Source organism: Vidua macroura, chromosome 3 (genome assembly GCF_024509145.1).
Source record: "Vidua macroura isolate BioBank_ID:100142 chromosome 3, ASM2450914v1, whole genome shotgun sequence".
NCBI classification, from domain to species: domain Eukaryota; kingdom Metazoa; phylum Chordata; class Aves; order Passeriformes; family Viduidae; genus Vidua; species Vidua macroura.
Genome location: NC_071573.1, coordinates 101,021,845 through 101,044,410, shown reverse-complemented (window position 1 = coordinate 101,044,410; position 22,566 = coordinate 101,021,845). Strand labels below are relative to the sequence as shown.

Genomic DNA, 22,566 nt, shown 5'->3' with positions numbered 1-22,566 from the left:
CACCAGTGTGGCCTCACCTTGAATATTGTGTGCAGTTTTGGGCATCACAATATAAGAAAAATATTAGACTATTAGAGACTGTCCAAAGGAGGGCAGCAAAGATGGTGAAGGGCCATGAGGGGAAGCTGTGTGAGGAGTGGCTGAGGTCATTTGGTCTGTTCAGCCTGGAGGAGACTGAGGGCAGACCCCACTGCAGTTACAACTTCCTCGTAAGGGGAAGAGGAAGGGCAGGCACTGATCTCTTCTCTGTGGTGAGCAGGGACAGGACCCAAGTAAATGGCCTGAAGTTGTGTCAGGGGTGGTTTAGGTTGGATATCAGGAAAAGATTCTTCCCCCAGACGGTGGTTGGGCACTGGAACAGGCTCCCCAGGGAAGTGGTCACAGCACCAGCCTGACAGAGCTCAAAAAGTGTTAGGACAATGCTCTCAGTCACAGGGTGTGACTCCATAATCAAAGACCTTTTGTCACAGATAAGAGTGTTTATACCAAAGGATCAACCTTGAGGATGAGCAAAAGGTAGAGCTTTTTCGTGTCTCAGCAATTTTTTTTCATGTATCCCTTTCTGGGAGAAAATACAAGCTTAGCATAAGGACATCTTCATTATCTCTTGACAGTAGGAACAGCAGTACAGAGAATACTAATTCAAGAAATTTTGAAATTGGTGGTATCTCTCTCCTATATATGGCCATAAATATAAATAAAAATAATCCAGCTACCTTATCTGTGACTAGCGGTAGCCTCATACTTTCCAACTGTCTTCCTGGTTGGCTAAAGACAAAATGATGCTCCTTTGATTTTGGAATGATAAAATGCAGCTGTATCTCTTCTCCCAGCATAGAATAGGAAAAGGCAAATGCATGCAGAGTGGACTCATAAATCTAAGGATGGGAAAAAAATAAGATCATTTCAGTTAATGTCAAACCACAAGGTCTCAGTGTAGTTTATATACATTTACAACATTGCTAAACAGATTACAGTCACTTACTGTATGACATTAGATTTAACTTCATTATTCATAAGTGTTAAGCAATATTCCCTAAGCTAGAGTTTACACTAAAAAAATACCGATTATAGTGTTCCCTCTTTTGAAACCGTTGTTTCAGTTTCATCTTGCAGATAGTACCAATAATTACAGGCCCCTCCTGGCTTTCAGAAATACTGGCACATAAAAATAGTATTTGCATTGCTGACACTTTCTTCCTCACATTATAATAGGCAACAAATTAGAGGGTTATTCTGAGTAAAAGCAAGTTGTATACCACAGATAGACTACTCTGTGCTGGACTACTCCTGTATCAGAAGTAGCACCTGTTGCAGTTACTCATGTGCAAACTTTTCCACTTAAGCAAAGCCCAGTGGAAAGCTTACTGGGAAAGCAGTTTTAACTGGTAGTACACATGCAGATCACAACACTGAACAAACTCATGTAAATGACAAAAGGACTGGCCCTCTGATCTCCCCAAACTGCAGCCTAGTCAAGGCAGGTAAGCCTCAAGAAATAACAAAATCTGTAAATCAGCTGTATGTGTACATACATACAACTTCTAAGCCAATTAAAATACAGTGAATGTACACAAGCTGTGTTTGGGTTGTGTGTGCTTCAGCTTCTGATCTACGGAGTAACACCTGGAAATCTTTACCTGGTACCGGGGATTGAAACCCATGTACTGATGGCACTGTTCACAGTGATGGTAGGTATTATATGCTGCATACTTGGACAATCTCATCCTAGTTGTTTGACGGCACGTGTACATATCTTCCTGTCTCCTGCTCATTGATCTCTCTATTAAGAAAAGAAACAAATTAAATGTAGCATATAGTCAAGACTAGAATATATTCTCTTGTGACAGACTGTTTCTGTCACTGAAATCAGCTTCTAGGAAAAATGGCAATATAAAACACATGCAAAACATACTATGAATTCATTCTGAGCACAGTATATTTTATAAATTGCTATGTACAGCAAAGAGAACTGCAAGGAATTATGTACAAATTTATGATTATCATAATTCAATACAGATTATACATAAGGCTTAGATGCCTGATCATTAAAATTTTTATTGTTGCTATTACTGGTAGAATGTTTACAAAAGCAATAAATAGTAAAAAAGAGCCTCATGACATTTGCCATTCTGTGACAGACGTCACAGTAGATTATGTGAAATGAATTTGGCAATTTAGTGATGTTGCTCCTTAGTGGTTACCCGTATTTTTCAAAGGATCCTTTTTGTGAGAGACTGAGGGAAGATGAGTTGTATTTTCTGCTGAAACGGACTTTGTTATTTAATCTTCCACTCAGATTTTTAGCATCAGATCAGGTTGCTCGAAGCTTTTCCTTTCATGTTAAGTTTCAAAAATCACCAAGAGTGGAGTTTTCATGATCTCTCTGGGCAACCTGCTCCGTGGTTTGACCACTGTTATTCTGCAAATATTTTTCATACAATCTAATTGTAATTTTCCATATTGCAACTTGTGTCTGTTGTCTCTTGTCCTTACGCTGTGTATCTATAATAGTTTGTTTCTATAAATTCCCAAAAGAAGTTGAAGACAGCATTCAGATGCACCTGCTAGACTTCCCCAGACAAACCCAATTGAAACAAACCCAATTGACTCAAATATTCTCCATATCTTGGTGGCTTCTCACTGGCCACACTTCTCTATGTCAACGTCTTTCTCATACTGGGAAGCCAAAAACTTGACAGAATACCCAGATGTGGCCTTAAGAGTTGCCATCACAGAAGAATAATCACTTCTCTTGACCTGTTATTAGATTATTAGTAAGCCATTAACCCAGTGGAGAACTGGTGGCTCATGTTCAAATTGTTGTCAACCAGGACCATCAAGTCACCTTTAGTAAAGCTGCTGCCTATACAGCTGGCCCCAAACTTGTACAGCTGAATAAAATTAATCTATTCCAAGTGCAAGGGGCACATTTGGTGAACTGTTCAACAGGGTCCTGTTCCTGAGGTTCCACTTCTCCAGCCTGCCAAGGGCTTTCTGAACGGCAGAGTTTCCTCCCTGCCACCCAGTCCCGTCTGTGTATGTCCAGCTGGCTAATTCAGAGGACTAATTCACACATCAATACTCCAGGAATCTAGATCTGGGTATGTTCATCTCATGCTTTCCAAACCTAACCTAAAACCTAAAAAATGAACCAACAGATACTTTTAACTACAAAGCTAACTTTATGCACATAAATCATTGCATTGCTACAGAGCAGGACAACACTACTTTATAAAATCATTCAAATACACAAACTTACTGTGGAATCAGAGCTTTTTTAATGAAAGACTATCCATATAATATTCCGTAAGTAATTCATAAGGGTCGTACTCTGGTACTTCATCTGGAAAACTTGAAATCTTTTTTCACTATTACTTAATCAAAAGCAATTCTGATATTTTGACTCTGCTTAAAACTTTAATAGGATTCTTACATTAAAAACAAATAAATACATATACATGTGCAATCAGCATTCTAAAAATTCTAACCTTCACTGTTTATAGTCTGAAGCTTTGAACAAATCAGACTTGCATCTTCATATTTTGGATCATGGATGGTGTAGTCAAAAGGCATCTTCTTAAATGACTCCAAATCTGGCCACATATCTCCAGGCTGATGGTAGTATTGATCAGATTCTTCTTTTATGTCTATGATATTTTTGAAAAATAAGAATTCAGATTTTTTAAGCTCTTTATATTGCTATAGATGGTTTTGCTGTACCTATTATTCCTGCTTTATTTTTTTCTTTCATTAGTCTGATGACACAATGTCATTATGCACCAAGAGGTAAACTTTAGCACAAATGTACCTTGCACCTCAACCTTTTAAAAATTATCTTCATGTCCAGTCTGACAGAAATACATCTGGAAACATAGAGGAGTAATACACTGTAAATAAAGCAAGTTTGGACTAAAATTAGATATTAGAGAGCAGAAACTTCCTTCCCTCAGGTAATCTTGTGTAATAAGAAAATATGACATTGCTCCTCATGGTATAAATCTGACAAAATTTCAATGATTCCTTTTATACGCTTTACCACAAACGTTCATTCCAATTCTACACTGAAGACCAATGGCTGGATATAATTTAATATACATAAATGCTGTCAACCCCCTTCCACAAAAACCAAAAGTATGTTCTTTGCTTAAATTCTTAATGATGAATAAAATAATAAAATATTCTTAAGTATCAGCTGAAGATCACAGAATTTTTTTCTTACAGTATTTATATAATGTAAAGCTATTGCAAAGGTGGATAGAATAGGCATAGAATATACAGACAACTATATTTCAATTTAACATAACAATTTTCTATTGTCTCCAGAATATTTTTATATCAGGAACTTACTAATGTTGATTTCTTCCTCATCATAAACATCCACTTCTGTCAGTCTAATCAGCATTCGGGACAAAATACTGAGGAACTGCAGATAGGCACCTGTTTTCCCTATCTGTAAACATATAAATTAGGAAAAAAAAAAAATTTGCTTTTCACCATGTTAGTTTTCCACATATCTGGAAATTGTAGCTGTGGTGAAACTGAATATTAATATTCAGCACTGGGATATCCTTGTTATTTGTATATTCCTTGGCATAAATGAAAAGCTTAATGTTCAACGGTTTTATTCTCTCTGTGCAGGAGCCTAGCTGGAAAACACATTTTATATCGCAGGTCTAATTACAGGCCCACAGACAAGAATTTTCTCTCCTGATGATAACATCATAACATAGGTTCTACACAGGCAGTGAACATTTAAAAGTCACATAAGCTCATAAAATGTACAAACCCCCCCTTGAATTACCAGATAAGTAAAGAATTACCCCAAGCCTTTCATTTCCATATGACTTATCAGTACACTGCCTGCTACTGCAGTACAGTCACTCTCCTGAGGAGTAAAAGTGGCAACGCATCCCTGGGAGAGCTCGTGCTGGCCACTTCCACTCCTGAAGGACATGGTATGTGCAACAATGTCCTGTTTCACCTCTCATGCTGAAAACACATTATTTCCCTTCCAATATTTTAAAATTACCTTTTAAAATCCATTTTAAAATTATCTAAAAATATCATTTTCTCCTTTCTTTTTCACCCCATCAACACAGTGTAAAAAATTTCCCTTCACTACATCAAGACTATTGCTGGAAGATATAAGCCACAGCCAGTGATTTACTCAATGGCTTGTTCTGTCACATGTAGTTTGCTGATGATAACATCAAGTAAATAAGGCCATGTCTAAGCAGGCAGCTTTAAAAACCATGATTGTGTGTGTGGGGGAGAGGTTAACATGTAGATCAGTTACAACACATTGGACAGCAACTGTCTGATTTCACAAAGTGGCACCAGATTTTGGATGAGGTCTATATTACTACTGAATTGAACACACAGCTTCACTTCCTTTACTGCTAGGACATGCCAGAAGCACAGGGTGTTGGAATTGCTAAACAGAGTTTTAAAGTTACTATTTTCCATCTATGACAAGAAAAATTTTCATTTTCTTTCCACACTTGAGGAAGGGAGGTTTAAATTCAATTTGTTTTGGTCAAAGCTCATTATCTGCTGTTTTTCATATCAGACTGCAAAGGGTGGATAAGGGTCTCATTATCCCTGTTCTCTGTTGACACAACTCTGTCAACCTGAAGTAACACAGAGGAGATGACAGCATGGACTATAGTCAGTCCATGGACCAGATGTTTCTAACTCCCAGTTTTGTTTTTTATGTAAAATCCATTGAAACTAATGAGAATTTTTCCTCTGACCCTGGAAAAGATTCTAAACTTAGCTGCAATGGCTACTGATTGAGGAGCTAAAACAAAACCATCTTATTTTCCCACATCTCAGGCAAACAAATAAAATACTTTCATTTGTTTTCCTCACATCTGAAATTACCTTTTTTTTCTCTTATGAACATACTCTTTTAAAGTGCCTCTGATCATCTTTTCATTAAACACAGGGTAGCCTGACAGATTAACAGTTTCCTAATTTCAAACAAGAGATCATTTATCAAAAGCACACCTGTCTCCTTGATATTAGATATCTATATAAAAATTAATTCTTAATCTGTTTGAAGTATATACTTACAATTGTTAACAGAACAACACATTGAAAACCTTACGTTTTCTTTGTGATATGCATTAAGATTTTATTCTATCAAACTCATGTATTTTTCTTTCCTTGGGGATCCAGTCTTTGCCAATGGCTTTTCACAATGTGTATGGGACTGATGAGGCTACTGCTGCGTGGTGCTGAGATGAAAAGCATCAGTCATCAGGCTCAAGTGTACACAAAACTGTAGGGTCATGAGTCAAAAGTGCTGGAAACCACAGGATGACAAGTGCTACACACTAAACTGTAATGCATCCATGAGATCTTACCCAATCTCATTTTCTGTCACATTAAAAGTTTCTAATTCAGTACTGTGAGTTTCATGAACTGCTATATATGAGCAATGCTGTATGTAAAAAGCTGTTGGGAACTTTCAGGAATATCTCCATATTATTAGAATGTTTCCCTGCCAGAGATTGGGCTGACCACATGCAGCACTCATATCTGGACTCCATTCACTAGCACATTTGCCTGCATTTGCTGCTCAATAAATGAACTGGTGAAAGAGAGAATATCTTTTCAGGTCATTTTGAGAAGATTTTCAAAAAGAAAATGAGAAATTAATGACATCTCATTTACAATCAGCATTTACTCCAGAAAGGAAGAATCTTGAACAAGTAAACTGGTAGCATACCCAGATAGCTAAATGCACCTTTAAAATTAATTGTACTGTTTTATATGTGTATCATCTCTAGGAAAAAATTGAATAGCACAGAGACTTTTTCTTTGTTTGAAAATACTGAATAACTATCAAAAACCACAACTTCCACATCTCTCCAAAGAGCCCCTGCCCCATTTGTCAGTACCCCTTTTTCAAGAGTTTGTTCACTGTAAGTAGCTACAGAGAGATCCTGCAAGCAGGATATGCACACCTTTGAAGCATAATCCTCTGCATAATGGGATCCTGCCCATTCTCTATCTCCTAGCTGCAACAAATAGGAGATCTGAAAAGAAACTTTAAAGTGGATACCTGATTGTTCTGCAGCTTTACATGGCTTTAGTGAAGCCAAGCACAATGCTGTGCTGATCCTAACTAGTGACTCTGGGCTAAGCATGATATATTAATAATGACAACAACTGGTGAGGAAGTACTCTGAGCAAGGTGTTTTTCTCCATCTCCTGTCTTTGCTCTGGATACCAAAGTTGCAAACATATTAAAAGACTGAAGGAACCTAGAACCGGGCTGTATTTTTACAATTGCTGAAACAAAATGTACATGAGAGGGGCCACTATGACAACAGTTCTACTTTCCAGAAAAAAAGGTTCCTCAAATATGTGGCAGTGTTCAGCACTTTGTAAGGTAAGGCACTTGGGGGGCAATATTCCCAAATAGTGGAAGTATTACTCTAATTTGTTCCTGTCTAGCTGACTTTGGAAAACAGAAGTCTGAAGAATCAGACTTGGAAGAAGAAAATCCCAGAAGAATAAGAAATGAAAATCTTAAATCTTGTGAAAACTGATGATAAGTAAGGAATTTGGGGTCTGATGAGATTTTGGGGTTTTGTTTCTATTTTCATCCTTAGTGTCAGGGATGATTTAACCCTTAAAATACTAAGAATATGCTTACTCTGCAGCTCTTAGTTCATGAAGGGTGTAGCTATAGCAAGAGGAAGGAATATGAATTCAAATTCTTTCCTGAAGAAAATTTGATGTATATATGAAGGTCTAGTTTTTGTATCAAAACATATATTACTAAAGAGGAGGGGAAAGCTCTCCCAAGATTTTGACCACTGAACTCTGCTTGCCATAGATATGAAGGATAGAGTGCAAACCAACTAAGAATCTGAGAGAGCATTCCAGTGAGATAAACTGCTTGTGTGCCTCCATGCATTCACGGAATGACATCCAAAAGTGCTGTTGTAGAAGGTGTAACAGTAATGAGCTTCCTTTTTTACTTTGTTCCAGATGCTGGATACCAGAACCACTAGAAGTACTTTATTATTCTTACATGTTGGTATAAAGCATCATCTGATTTCAGGCCTCACATTTGGAGAAATATGGTGAAAGGGGAAACAATTCCATAGGGCTTTCCTATTCTAATTTCCAGGTAAGACAGTTCTTCACATACCATGACAGTGGTTTTCAAACTGTGGCCTGTGAATCAATGATGATTTGCAGAAAACATGCTGATGATCCACAGACAGTTGATCAAATGTTGATGGCTCTTCTCCGTGTTTCCACATGCTACATTCTTCTAAAACACAGCTAATAATAGATATATTAAATATCTCCCTAATATTTTTCTTACATAAGCTGAATGGTATATACACCCATTGTAATGAGATTTTAATAAAGGTAGAGTAATAATATGGGTAGCAGTTTTCCTCTTCAGGAAGTGTCTTAAGACATGCTTGCTCCCTTCCCTGGATGTGGTGCCACAGGACTGAGCTGTGCTCACCAGCAGCTTCCACGCTTCAGGAAAATGCCCGTTCTGAACTGTAAAATCCAGTTAAAAAACCAAACATGTGAAATCTTGATTTGTACTTTGGGGAACTTTAAGATGAATGTTCTGAAGAAAAAATACCTGAGGGAATTTAGAATTCCATATAGGCATTTGTGTGGGTTTACCAGGGAGCAGATGTTGAGCTGTAGATACGATACGTATTGCTCATGGTGATGTATATGAAATTATACTCACTAACCAATGGTTTCACTTTGATCATGTGAGCTAATTACAGATAAATTATTCCATACCTATCCAGCTTTTGCTGCATTTCCTAAAGCCTATTGTAGAAATAAGACATTTATTGCCTTCTAATGTACGTGACTGTCCTTGTAAAAATGTGTCAAGTCTTCCAGCAAAATATTTTGACCAGTACATAGGGTAATATGTACTGGTCAAAACTTATCTCACCCTTGAGAGAAGGGTGAGAGCATATTTTGTTACTAATTTCCCTGACAGTGAGAATTGTCATTTTGATTCTCTAATGTGTCTAGTTTTCTTGCTCTGTTGATTTAGTATTTTTCATTTTAACCAGAAAAATTGCTTCCTGATTTAAATTTTAGTAAAGGAATTGCTGCCTCATAAAGAAAACAAGTAATTACTAATTTTTGGGAAAATACTACTCTGGCAGTCTTATACTTTGGCTGAGATGTTACCAACATTTAGATATGAGCTGTCTAATAATTGTTTTCATTTCTGCCTATACCTCTTGATGTAGTAAGTATTAAGTCCATGTGAAATGTTTATATTATGAAAAACAATTAATGAAACCTACTTCAGGAAGGAAAATTGTTTCTTCTCAAAAGAGAAGGGTAATTCTAATTTCTGCATATTTTATTACTACTATTCCCTTCAAGAAACACTGCATTGTTATACCTTAAATTAACCCAAATACTTTAAAGCTGTTTGTTTGGTTAATGGACGTTTTAAGTACTTTGGGAGGTTAAAATAGTAAAGGTAGAAAAATTGCTGGATTTTTCCATGAAGATAGAAATAAATTAAGATATTTCCATGGAATAATAAATGTAAAATTTTATTAAATTAATATATAACCCTACATTTTTATATTTAGGAAGAAAATATGATACTCCTGATTTGATGAGCATGAATTTGTTCTGTGTGAAACAGGTATATTCTTCAGAAAGAACTGAGGAATATAAAATGAATAAACATATAAAAAGCATCCTTTAGGAACTAATCCAACTGTAGGACCCAATACAACACTAGGAAATAACCTGCATTGTGAAGACAGCTGAAAAAGAGATGGAGTTTCAAGTAAAAGAATTGTTACCGAGGCTGAAATTCACAGCTGTACAGAGAGTGAACAGTAGTTCTATTACATACTTGGAAAAAAACCAGAGACTTTTGATAGTGAAAAGTGGGCTGACAAATAAACAAACTTCGTGTTTGTTAGTTAAATTGCAAATATCAAGAGTGTGAAGCATCAAAACCTTCTCACCGTGTGTAGGATGCTGTCAGAAATCTCTGAATGACTCTTCTGAGATCCAAAATTTACATCTGGGACTCAAAAACAAGTGAATACCAAAGAAAAAATTTCTTATTGGCTAATCAGAATGTTTAGGATAGCTCTCAGAATCATATTTTTATGGGGATTGGTGTGAATGCAATATAAAATTCTAACAGAAGTTAGAGCCTGTCATTTTGTTACAGCCTGTTATTTTGTTACAGACTGTCATTTTGGAGGTTTTTTTGGGATGAAAATGAATAATCTCTCTCCAGATTGTATTCATTTTTATGCTGCAGCTGAGTATGAAATTCAGCTTCTTGATCACATAATACCTCAATATTTGGCAAACACAAACTATTTAGATCAAAGGAATGGACAGTGAAAAACTGATCATCAGAATATTTTCTGGAATCCTTTATGAATCAGAGTAACATCCATGGGAATTCCCAATGTGAAGAGCTCATTTATGCTCCTTCTGCACCATATATTTACGTATACAATGGAAAACAGTAACTTAACAAATAGCAATATGCAGTTGCTTTTTGCCATGGATGGGCACAGAAGAGTGGATCATGTGACAAGCTAATTCAGTAACTATCTTTGGATCAATTCTTTGGGTTGATGTTACAGTAACTGGAAACATCTTTGTCTTGGTTTGCATTTATCCTGTTTGACTTCTGAGGTTCACAGGAAATATATTTTCTCTCAGCAGACACAGTGCCTCTTCCTATCTTGTTGCTTCATCCTTCAGTAAAACATGAGGCACAATACTACCTTTAGCCTGTAACATGTGCACTTAACTAGGAGCTACCTTGCTCAGAGATAAGTGCTAAACATTCCTAGAGAATTTACACGAGAATTAACTTCTTAGAAGTAGATCATTTTCCATATATATTTTCAAAGAAATGTAAAAAACTCCTGGGTCAGCTACTCATCTTTTAAATATGGCTCTGCTACTTTGAACTGGCCTTCTTGCATGTATTATTTACAACGGCTTCTATTTCTGTCTGCTATGCAAAGGAAATAAAATAATTTAATTACAAACTCCCAGCTGCTTTCACATTGAACATAAGAAAGTGGCTTTTTTAAGATCTTTGCTCTTTATTTAAAATGTAAATGCATATTCAACTTTAAGAAACATAAATTACATAAGAAATCTATCTTTTGAGCAAACTGTCTTTAAAAAATTTTAATGGAGAGAGACTGAAAAGTGAATATTGTTGCAGCTTCTCTTTATTGGAACTCAGGCTAACAGTAAAGAAGGGAAGGTGTTTTTTATTAGAAGGGATTAGGAAACAAAATATAAGTAATTTACTCTCCACAAAAAAAGCCCACCCTTTCAAGTATGAAAAATAATAACTAAATATTTTTTCTGAGATAATGATAAACAAAATAAATCAATGACAATACCTCGCTCTTTTTACACACCTGTGGTGGCCCACTCAGCAGCAGCCTCCTTGGGTGAAAGGTGTCCATTCTGCCCTCATTTCTGTTGTTGTAGTCCATATGGATTGGCTTGGGAACCGTCCATTGGCGGTAGTACAGAGACTGCTCTGTGCACGTCATCATCTTGCTCATAAGAGGACGAAAAGAACTTGCCCACATAACAGAATGGTAAGGCAAGAGGGAAGAGGATTTGGGAAGTCCACTGCTGTCTGTAGAAGTAACAATGTCATAAACCAGTTTGGGCAGGAAAACTATGGGAGGCTGTTTTGATGCTTTGGTCATGGAGCATTGAGATGTCTGTAGGATGAAGGAGTTATGAGTAGGTGCAGAAGAGGAAGAAGAGGAGGAGAAAGGTGGGGAGGATGATGAGGTGATGGAGACTTGGGTACTTTTTATGTTTTGTTTCATATCCAGCTGTTCAGTTACTGGTGGCAAGTGTTTGCTGATTGTTGTTTGTGCCCCTTTGTCTACTTTCTGCTTCTGCCTTTCATAGTTATTTGTAGTTTCTTCAGTGCTGTTACCTAGGGCTTGGGGAGGAGATGACTCAGTGCAGAATGCTGTAATTAAAAGAAAATTCGTATTTTAACACAGTGCAACTATCTCTGCTAGTCAATGCCACAGTTAAACAAAACACAACAAATAATCCTCTTGATACATTGTCCAGCAAACATTGCAGTCTTGCTCCTCTTCTTGCTTTGACCTTCCTCGTGCAAAATGGGACTAGTTTGTAGTATTTGTTTCAATGCAGGAAGTGGCTTTTAAAGTCCTGAAGTGCATAGGAAAGATGTCAGTGACTGCTCTGTCCTCTATTTCCCTCCTACACTCCTTGTTTAAGATGCTCACCAGATACTTCAATCACTCAAGACAAATACAAAATTTCTGAAACTATTGTTTAAATGAATTGAAGGAAATAAATATTGCCAGGCTATTACCACACCACACTACAGAACTGTCTACTCAAACTGACATCTAAAAGCAGTCCTCTGAGTCAGCTCTGCTCTGACACCCATGTCTGTGTCACTGCAGCATTTAAGCTGATCTAGTAAAACCTGGCAGCCCTCAAGTCCCTGGTGCTACATAATGCATTCGTGCATTCATACAGCTTTGGGTCAGCTCAGAGAACAAACATACTGAACTCATGAACGTTGGCTGGGAATATGTGATGTAGATACACCCCACAGATAATTGTGGATTTTCTATATATTTTTGCCCTATGTATTTTAACTATTAAGATTTCTTGAAAGTTTAACACATGTTAAATGGTTCTGAGCATCCTTAATGCTTAGTGAAAGAGGGCATGCAAATATTTCACAGTCTTCAAAGTAGACAGAGAACTGCTTGTGGAATCAGTCTATACAAGGTATTAGAAATATCTGCCTAAGGCTGAACATAGATTAAACCAGATTTCCTCTCATGTTGAAAACAACCATCCTGGTTCTCAAAAAAACCCCACATTTTGAACAAACAAAAGTCAGTAGTTTCTCCTGATTTCAAGAAACAGTAAGCTATGCCCTGTCTATTAATCTAAAGTAGTCAGCAATAGCCATTAGCAACAAATACAAAAGTGTCACTAGCACTGTGAATGGTTGCAAGGAGCAGCACTGTGGCATCCCTCAAAATATCAGTATCCAGGGGCACAGAAAAAAAGAGAAATAAAAATATTTCTTTAACCACAGATGAACTGAGGGCATAGAGCCATGAGCAGCCCACATGGAAGCACCTAGTTTGGACACCCCATGGCATGGTAATTTTTCAAGCAAGGAAAGATCCTCTTTCCTATATTTCAGAAGTCTAATCCCTATATTTTTTAGTCATATTAAGTGATCCCATTAAAACAGGTCTTATCAAAACCTTAGCGACTTATGCCTTTTATTATTTATCAAATAAGCTAAGGTCTCTTTTATGTCCTAAACTTAAATAAACAGAGATGATCTTATGGTCTTACTGGAAGCTTTTGAAGAGAGAGATGAAGATGCAGAGTCATGGGAACGTGATCTTTCTCTTTTCATAGGACTTCTCTTTTCTGAAGTAGAACCTGCTTCATGAATTATAGTAAGGGAAAACAAAAATAAAATATAATTTAGGTAAGCCTGTAAGTCACAGATATATTGTCAAAGTAAGGCAAAGTACAAAAGGGTTTGCGTGGGGTTTGTCCTCATCCTTACACTGTTTCCAGTATGGAGAGTATCTCTTCCCACCACAGAATACTGGATCAGCCTACGGTCTAATTTACCTATGCTGAACTCCAATAGCTTCACAAAAATCAGTGCTGCAACCAGGAGCTGGTAATACCTAGGCCTGTCTCAACCATGGTTTCTCTTCCAACCCATGTCTTACATTCCCCACTAATCCAGTGTCAGGGAAAGCTCTATTTTGTCAGTATGCTATGAAATTACCTCCTATCCCACACAGCTTTATGGCCAGATTATATCTCAGCTTTTGGTGATGAAAATCCTCAGGTGGATGGAATCAAGGCCATTCATTTGAGATTCCTAGCTCAAATGAGTTAGGAGTTAAAATGCTTGTTTCTGTACAGTTTTAACGTGATAAACTGAGACATAAGCACTGCCATTAGCAAACTTAGACTGTAAGCCTATCTCACATGTTCTGAATTGGACTCTGGATGATCATACCACACTTCATGGACCAGGAGAGCAGCCTTAGACAACATCGGAGCCCATTTACTTCAGATCACGTATAATCTCAACATACTTCAACTAAATGGACAGAGCTACTCATCACAAGGAGTACTCATCACATCTGAAGCAGGCATCTATTGAACACAGTCTGAGTATGACCTCAGGTATTTCATTCATCTATGAAGAGTCCATATTGGATTAAAGAAAGTATTTTTGCTCGGCTTATTCTTCACGTATTTTCAGTGAGTAAGAACTTCCTAGGTGAACAGTAATTGGCTTTCTTCCTCCTCATAGTACAGAAAAGGAAATGAAGGCAAGTTGTTTGAGATTTAAATACTTAAAGGATAAAAATCCTTTGTTTTCCAGGCACAATAGATAGTAAAAAAAAGTGTAAAGAACTAATAAATAACTGATAATGTCCATCAATTATAACTCAAAAAAAACCCCAGAAAGTAATTGTTCTTGGGTAAATTACTGCTGGTTCTTACACATTTGTATGTTCTCAATTGGTTTCTTAAGAAATGAATTCACCAACTCTACACTATGAATTTGAATTCATGGGCATTTTCAAGGAGAACTCGGAAGTTTCTATGTTGAGATGTATTTTCTATTCATACTATTTAACACCTTACAAACTAGGGACTACTCAGCTGTTTCCTTGAAAGGAATCTATCACTGACATCATTGTAAGCATAGGTTCGGTAGCACCTGGAACAGTTTAGTTGGAGCTGCCACTGCCCTGAGGGTAGGGATGCAGTCACTGCTGCTGCTTCTCAGATAGCAAATCGCACCCTTCCCTGCGGGGGAGTGCAGAGGGTCCTCTGAACAGTGAGTGTCACCTGGTGTTCCTACTCGAGTTCCACTTTGTGGCTGTCAGAACATACAGGGCAAAGGAGGAACACAGGAGGGAGCCAGAAAACAGAGAGAGATAAAAGATACAGCGATAGAACTGCAAGAAGTTAAAATGCATCAGCAGCAGAAGGGTGAGGAAACAGAGGTTCAATGAGATGAAACAAAACTAAGGAGCAGAGCTCACTTAGTAAGACTAAAGTGAGAAAACCTCACCCATACATTTCTGCCTTTGCTAATTATTTTCAATCATTTTACAGCTTATTTTATTACCAGTAGTAAAAAATACCTTCTGTTGGTATTTCTTCATCTTCATTGTCAGTACTGCTTAGTTTCTCTGGGTCACTTTCTAACACATCATTCACAACTGCTTTCTCTGTGTGAATTTCTGAGCTCACAAAGTATGCTGCCAAACCAAGTTCTTGCTCCAGGCTTGTCCGTACCAAAGAAGATGAATTTATTAAACGTAGGTCACAGTATCTCAGTGATCTGGAGAGAAACAGGAAGAGCTAGTATGAAAACTCACTGTAATCTACTGCCTTATCTCTTTGAGAAACACAGCCAAAAGGGAATTGTTCATGATAAGCTTCCATGAGGGATGAGACAGAACACTTGTTTTGTATTTTGTGCTTAATAAGCTTACCACTGTGGTGCATACACTTTTCTTTTGCTTAACACAATTTAATTTACTGCACTGAACATTAGCATCTTCATAAGAAACAGAATCATCACTTGGATTCTAAACCTAACACACACAGAATAGGATTCAGTTGAATATACAGAAGCGAATAGTGCCCCAGGGCATCCTGTCTGGTTTCCAGCTGCCATTCCAGAAGGCACTCCACACATCCTGGGGCACACATACCAGCATCATGCAGATTTCTCAGCTACCCTAAGAAGCCTAAGCAGCTATAGTTCTTTTTTTTAACATATAACATACCCATTCTCTCCCCTAAACTGGGATAACTCTCATAATATTTTTGGAGCTATTTACATCTTGCTATAAACAGAAGTTTATTATCAATAATATGGAGTTTGTATTTATGATATAAAAACTGCCCCAAAAATGGCAAAGAAACACCTCAACACTGAAATCTGTTCTCCTCTCACACAAATAATCACACAGTTAATCTTTAGCTATTTGATAAGCAATGGATAACAATGCCTCTGAGGAAAGAGTGAATCTTCTTACCGTGGCAAAGACTCCCCTTGTGGATCCATCCCACTAAATATCAATATGCAAGGCAAGCCTTCCAAATCCAAATAGGTCTGTGGCCTCCAATCTACATCCTCAATTTTGTGCCAGATCTGTACAAGGTAGAGAAACCTGTTGGACTTAACTATAACTATATAATAGTTTATTTATTTATATATATAAATATATTTGAGATATATCTGTATCAAATAAAAAGAAAGACATACATTATCATCCATTATAATAATCCACTTGTACAGTGGAAGAGAAGCCACACAGCAGAGCCAAATTCAAAACAGATAGCTCTCACAGTTTCTAGAGCATTATAGGCAGCAATCTGCCTGCTCTTAGTCTGAGGACATTGGGACAGTATGTTCCAGCCTGAAAATCCTCCCAGCTTCCAAGCTGCATAGATAGCACTGAGACCAGGGCATATGGCAAATATAGCACAATGGAGAGTAAAGCTGAGCAGGAGTTTTGGGGGAGACAATCAATTGTCATTGATTTATTTTCCTGAGGCAGATAATATATGGATGTCTGAGTCCAAGGAAGAAAATAAGCTCAAAATGAGACTTTTTCACCTTAGAGGAACAGGAGAAACTTGTAAGTGTTCAACACACACCACTGTCCCTATTTACAACCCTCTGGACTCTCCCACCCTCCCCTAAAGCTATTGGTTTTCCTTGTAACTTTATGAGAAATCTGACAAGTCCATATATTGTATGGCTGTTCAGCCTCAGGCTATATTGCTTTACTCACCAGTCAGTGCTTTCTGCTGTAAGACTGATCTACAGATAAGGAGTATCTATGGTATGATCAACAGTACAACAACTTGGCCACTCACATCTGTTCATGTTCCCCTCTACACATGTCAGAGAACATAGTCAGGATGTGACTTAGAACTAATACTGATTTTTCAGAGTAAGTGATGCCTAATTATTAGCAGAATGAGATCAGCATTAGGCTCGGAATCTCAAATTACTTCATCTAACATGTATTGGATCAAACAGTAAACAGTATAACATATATATATATATATATCAACATTCTAGAATGGAAATACATTTTTGCTTTGGCGATCAGAAGATGGTCATTTTATGAAGAGCAAAAGAGGGGTTTTTTTTTAAACAGATGACCCATGATTCAGGACTTAAAGGATATAAATAAATCCATGAACCAAAACATTATTCAGAAAGCATAAAATCCCAAATTGTGAACACCAGGGTGCTCTAGGATCCAGAACTACCATCACTGATCAAGCAAATTGGTCTTCCTGTCTCCTGCTGGTGACAAGAATAATTTAACTATCAACTAGTCACTATTTAAAATCTTTTTGCACTGTGATGTTTTTGTGAGAAAATTCAGCAAAAAAAGAACATTTTATTTGGCTTTTTAATGTATTTCTCATAGTCCCTTTAGATAAAAGCATTTCAACTCTTTCTGAGGGTTGCTACTGGAAGTCAAGTGCTAATTGTATTAGTTAATACTTCACTGAGTATTAACCACAGGCAGGACAGGAAAGGTGTCACAGGCAGTATGTGTAAAAGGTAAAAGTCATGCTGCTCATGGCAGTTTTTGTTTTTACTTTAAGACTCCACACTTCAGCTCATGACTATAACTGTCACCAGTAAAGTCTCCCCACCTACGTATCTAAGGAAGCTTCCCAGCACATGCCATTCTGCAATTTACCTTTAGTTGTTCCACAAAGTGCTTCCCGATTGTGATTCCGGAATTAGGATTTCCCAAGATTATTTCAAAGTTATCTTCAAGGGCGAGTCTTTCCCTTACATTATACAGACGTTCATATGCCACTGCAGCCAGAGGGATACATGGAATTCTCAACACTACCATGAGGCCGTGGCCACTGGGACATTGTCTTGAAGAGTTTATTAGATTTTGGGTGATTTCCAGAGTTTCAACTGAGGTGTAATTCTTCATCTGAGAAAGACCACACACTGCCATCATAGCTGCAGAATAGTGTTGGATGAGGACAAAAGTCCTTATCACTGCACTGTGTAATCTGGGGAACCTGGAATAAATTGTGAATTAAAAAGTATTAAAGGGTGATGTGAAAAAGCTATTTTTTTACAAAATATAGTAAACTCAGGATTTTCTCCTGTAATGAATCCTTCATATCTATTATACAACAAAATCTCATCAGTTGCAGTTGTACAGTATTTGCAAGGCATCATTTAACAATCAGAACTGATGTCTCTTAATTTCTCTTCATAAAGATTTACTAAGCAAGTAGTCTAGTAAGGTTACATCACTTTAGTTTATCCATACCTTACTGCTGTTACAAAATTTATCACAGAATATTAGCTGAGGCACTCAGTAATAGCATCAATCAAAATTACATTCTCTAATCAATAACAATAGTATTCTTCATTGTGTGCCATTCTTAAGGGGCAGAGAGAGATTGGGTGTTTCTCTTGTTTTCTTACTGAAGCCTGAACCAACTTACTCTTGTGCTCAAGAGGATTGAATATGTAGGCAGCAACCAATGAGCACTCCAACTTCCCAAGGCCAGCTACACCCTGTCTCAATCCCCAATTTATGGAAAGGTGATCCATGGATATCCAATAGCTTCTGTGTTCTGATTTTCACAGAAATGAAACCCAGGTGCACGGTAAAAAGAGTGCTTACTATGGCTTGCACAGAAAAATGACTATGGCTTGCTCTGAAGTTTTTATTTCTGATTTATGTGTACCTACCACAGTGCTATATCTAACTTCTCTTTGTATTCCAAGGGCAGTATACTCAAAAGTAAAATCAGCTAGAGTCAGAAGCGATAATATTGGACAAAAGTAATAACACATTTAAAATTACATGATGATACAATGTTAGATTATTATAATATAAAGGTAATTACAGGACACAACAAGAACACACCGTAAATTGGGCTAAGCAGTGTGCATGCCCATAGTAAGAGACAGCCTTGACTGATGACACTGCAGGCCCAGTATACATAAATATACTAAATATATAGGAGAAAATAAGAACAGCTGAAATGCCTTGCATATGTAAATGATGTGTAAGACAGTGAGAAGTAAAATAAATAAATAAATAAATATGGTCTTCTAGCTAATAACTCAAGGCCCTAAAAAGGACTTCCTAAGTTTCCCAGGTTAAACAAAGGAGGGCCCCATACCTCTTTCCCAAAGCCATGACCATTGCTTCAAAAGAGCTGTCGTACCGAAGCAGTGGAATACTATGTCCAGAGAGGGTGGACTCAATGAATTCTGACAGTCCAAAGTATTTCTTGTTTTCATGGTATAAATCTACACCCTAAAGCAAATGAAGCAATAAAAATATAAGGATAAAGTCTATCAATAATTAATTTGCGAGTGATTAACCATTGGTATCTTGATATACTTACAATCACATTCTCTAATAAACATACATCTACTCAGACATATTAGAACAAGAGAAAGAAACAGAATTAGTTATTTTGAGAGAATGAAAATTTGACCCAATTTTTCCCCATTTCTTTCTCTCTCCCCGCACATCCATACACATACCAGACATACCAGCTATATGGAATAAACATGCACATATATGAAGAAAATCCATGTATGTTATACATATATTTATACAGTACATATATTTATGCAGTAATGCACTGGAGACAGAACTGAAAATTATTTCCATTTATGTAGCTCAAAAAGTTTTAGCAGAACTACTAAGGTTTATGGAAGATATAAAATGAATAATAAAAAAGAAAGCTAGAAAGGGTAAGAAAAGAAAAAATGAACTTGCCACAGACTGAACAAGATATCATTCAAACTTCACTCTTGCTTACAAAAATCATGGGGCTTCACTGTTTTATCAAGTACATAAATGGAAAATAACTTATGAAAAGCTCAGAAAATCACCTCAAAGCATCCATCTTACATTGCTGTATGAAGAAGGCCAGTGGATCTCATTGTAAGGGCTGATATGAGTATGCTGTGTCTGCAGCGCATAGGGGAAGGAAGTCACATGGAGGGTCACAATATTTGGTGCCTCTTTCACCTCCCTGCAGTTCAACAGTCTATCAACAAGTCCTGTCGACAGCTCTGTTTGAGGATAAAGGCTATGCATAGCACTGCAAAAAAAGAAACCCAAAACTCTCCAAAGTGATCATCAAAAGTGAATATTTGTGTCGGTGGAATAGCTTAAAGCTGGATGTGAAATCAAAGTTAAAGGAATTTAGGACTCTTCTTTTACCCTGAAATTGTTGCACAGAAGAAAATGCAAATTATTTCACTGCAAGTAAAAATGTCTTTGAGTCTGATAAGCTCTCTAACAAGCAAATTACCAATCCCTTGCAGTTACCAGAATATGAGAGATGAAGTAGGAAAGGAAGCTAATGTAGAAGTTACCAAGAGATACATAGTCCTGTAGTAACTTTGGTCAGATTGTTAGTGCTGCCCTTAACAAAGGATAATTCTAACCTACAAAAATCAAGATAGAAAAGTACAGATGGTAAGTCAGTATGATAGCAAAAGAGAGAAAAAGAAAAGAATATTTTTGCTCTAAGTTTGCTCTAAGTTATTCTTAGAGCAAATCACAGTATCACAAAATACTGACAGTCAATTCCTCGCTCCTGTGCAAAATTTCAGTCCAAATTCATGCTATTTAATTTTTGGCATTTACCTGACTATGTATCTTTATTATATATAAGACAGAGTTAAGCAGCAACATAGGTACTTCCCTACCACTCAAGGATGTTATATGAATAAATGCCTCAAAGGCTAGGACACCTGTAAAAGTCCATGTAAGTTCCTAAGACAGAGGAACTGAACAGGAAACCCTCAGATGCGGTTTCATTAAAGGTCATCATTGTTAACCAGTGTAAAAGACAAGGCCTCACTTCATTCATAAGCAAGATTCCAGTCTTTGGTTTCAGAAACACTACCATGATCCCAAAGTTGGAATATGTTGGTGTTTCTGGAATTCAGAATGTTTTCCAACCTTCCCAAGAGCCTCAGAAGCAGACAGCAAAAGCAGCCCCACTTGTCAGCAGGCAGGTTGTTGAGAATCTATGGAAACAGAGCTCTGTGAGGGAAGCAATGAGTTACATGAGTGAGCTGATGGGGAACACTGGACAGAAACTTCTCTCTTTCCCTCAGAACTCTACCTGGCATCACTATGAATCCACAAATGCTTTCAATTCTTACAAATCAGTGATTTTGGATAGAAAAGAACTGGAAAATTTCCAATCAGTTAAAAAAATAGGCAGCAGTGTTGGCTCACTAGTTGTCTATTCACTGGGTTGGGGTTTTGCAAATTTTACAGCCCAGAGGACAATAAAAGAGGATGAGGAGCTCTGTATACTTTCATAGGAAGCTCTCCCCTGAACAAAGGACAAACAGCCAAAAAAACAATAGCTGTGGCTGAAAGTAGGTAAGAATGGGGAGAAAAAAAAAGCTGTAATGTTCCACTGAGGCATAATATAATAAGCACAGTAAGAATAAATCATGAAGGACCTTAAAATAAATTTATTCAATGCACAGGGAGATAGAGTTAGCAGAAAGATGCAAACAAAGATGAAGGAAGGGATAAATCTGAAAACTAATCTCGAGACAAAATACAGGTAATAATTATTTCTCTAAAAACAAGTTACAGTTTTCTTACCTCATTAGATCCCAGTGTGCATGATCATGGATTAGGACAAACAGTGTGTGTGGATTCTGCACAGAGTTTTGTAAAAATATTTGGAATTTAATTTGGGCTTCTGCATCTAGTTTCATAACATACTGTTCCACTCTCTGCTTTGTAAGATGTTCCTTTTCTAATCCAAGTTCTAATAATATACCTAAAAGAACAGAACAAGTGTCAGTATTTCTGTATATGAATACATCTAAGAATGTTGTGTAAATCTAAAATAAAGCTAACTAATGAGCACCTGAGTGCCAGAGATGAAACAAAGTCTGTTGATAAGTCACTTCGGAGGGTGGAACACAAATCAAGAAATCAATTTTCTCGAAGGAACCCAAATCAAGATTTTGAGTGCTGGAGTCAGCAATTGAGCAAATATGAGACAGCAATTTCTGAGCCACTGCTAGCTGGAATGGACGAATTTGATGTCGTTCAATCTCATAACCTGGAAAAAGGCAAAATTCTGTTTAGATATATGCCCAAAGTCTAATCTAATGTAAAATGTTAAGAGTCTGGCAAAGAATGACTGATCTACTCTTTAAGGTATTTTGCTTATTTACAGGAGTTCATTTATGAAAATCCATATAGAATATGCAAAGAAATCTTTCTGCATTTGGACTTACTGGTCCTGTAAGTGGAAGACCTGAAAGTGAGACCTGAAAGGGAATTTGAACAATAGCATTCTTCTACCACAGAAATATAACTTACAGCTTCAAACACTCTAATACCCAGTGGAATGAAGCAGAACATCCATCAGTGTAAATCTGAATATTCCAAGACA

At 37.1% G+C, this 22,566-nt stretch overlaps 1 protein-coding gene across 1 annotated transcript in view; it reads right to left on the bottom strand.

The window, feature by feature from the left end:
- The window catches only part of GREB1 (growth regulating estrogen receptor binding 1), an 85,668-nt gene that overhangs the window by 10,641 nt on the left and 52,461 nt on the right, over positions 1–22,566 (bottom strand). Inside the window, exons 14-26 of the mRNA XM_053974340.1 lie at positions 22,033–22,230; positions 21,762–21,942; positions 20,037–20,229; positions 19,294–19,430; positions 17,832–18,171; positions 16,140–16,255; positions 15,237–15,436; positions 13,405–13,494; positions 11,442–12,016; positions 4,351–4,453; positions 3,492–3,650; positions 1,641–1,783; positions 717–878 (exon numbers count right to left, since the gene is read on the bottom strand). Coding sequence (XP_053830315.1) covers positions 717–878; positions 1,641–1,783; positions 3,492–3,650; positions 4,351–4,453; positions 11,442–12,016; positions 13,405–13,494; positions 15,237–15,436; positions 16,140–16,255; positions 17,832–18,171; positions 19,294–19,430; positions 20,037–20,229; positions 21,762–21,942; positions 22,033–22,230 — 2,597 coding nt within the window. The remainder of the gene's footprint in view (positions 1–716; positions 879–1,640; positions 1,784–3,491; positions 3,651–4,350; positions 4,454–11,441; positions 12,017–13,404; positions 13,495–15,236; positions 15,437–16,139; positions 16,256–17,831; positions 18,172–19,293; positions 19,431–20,036; positions 20,230–21,761; positions 21,943–22,032; positions 22,231–22,566) is intronic.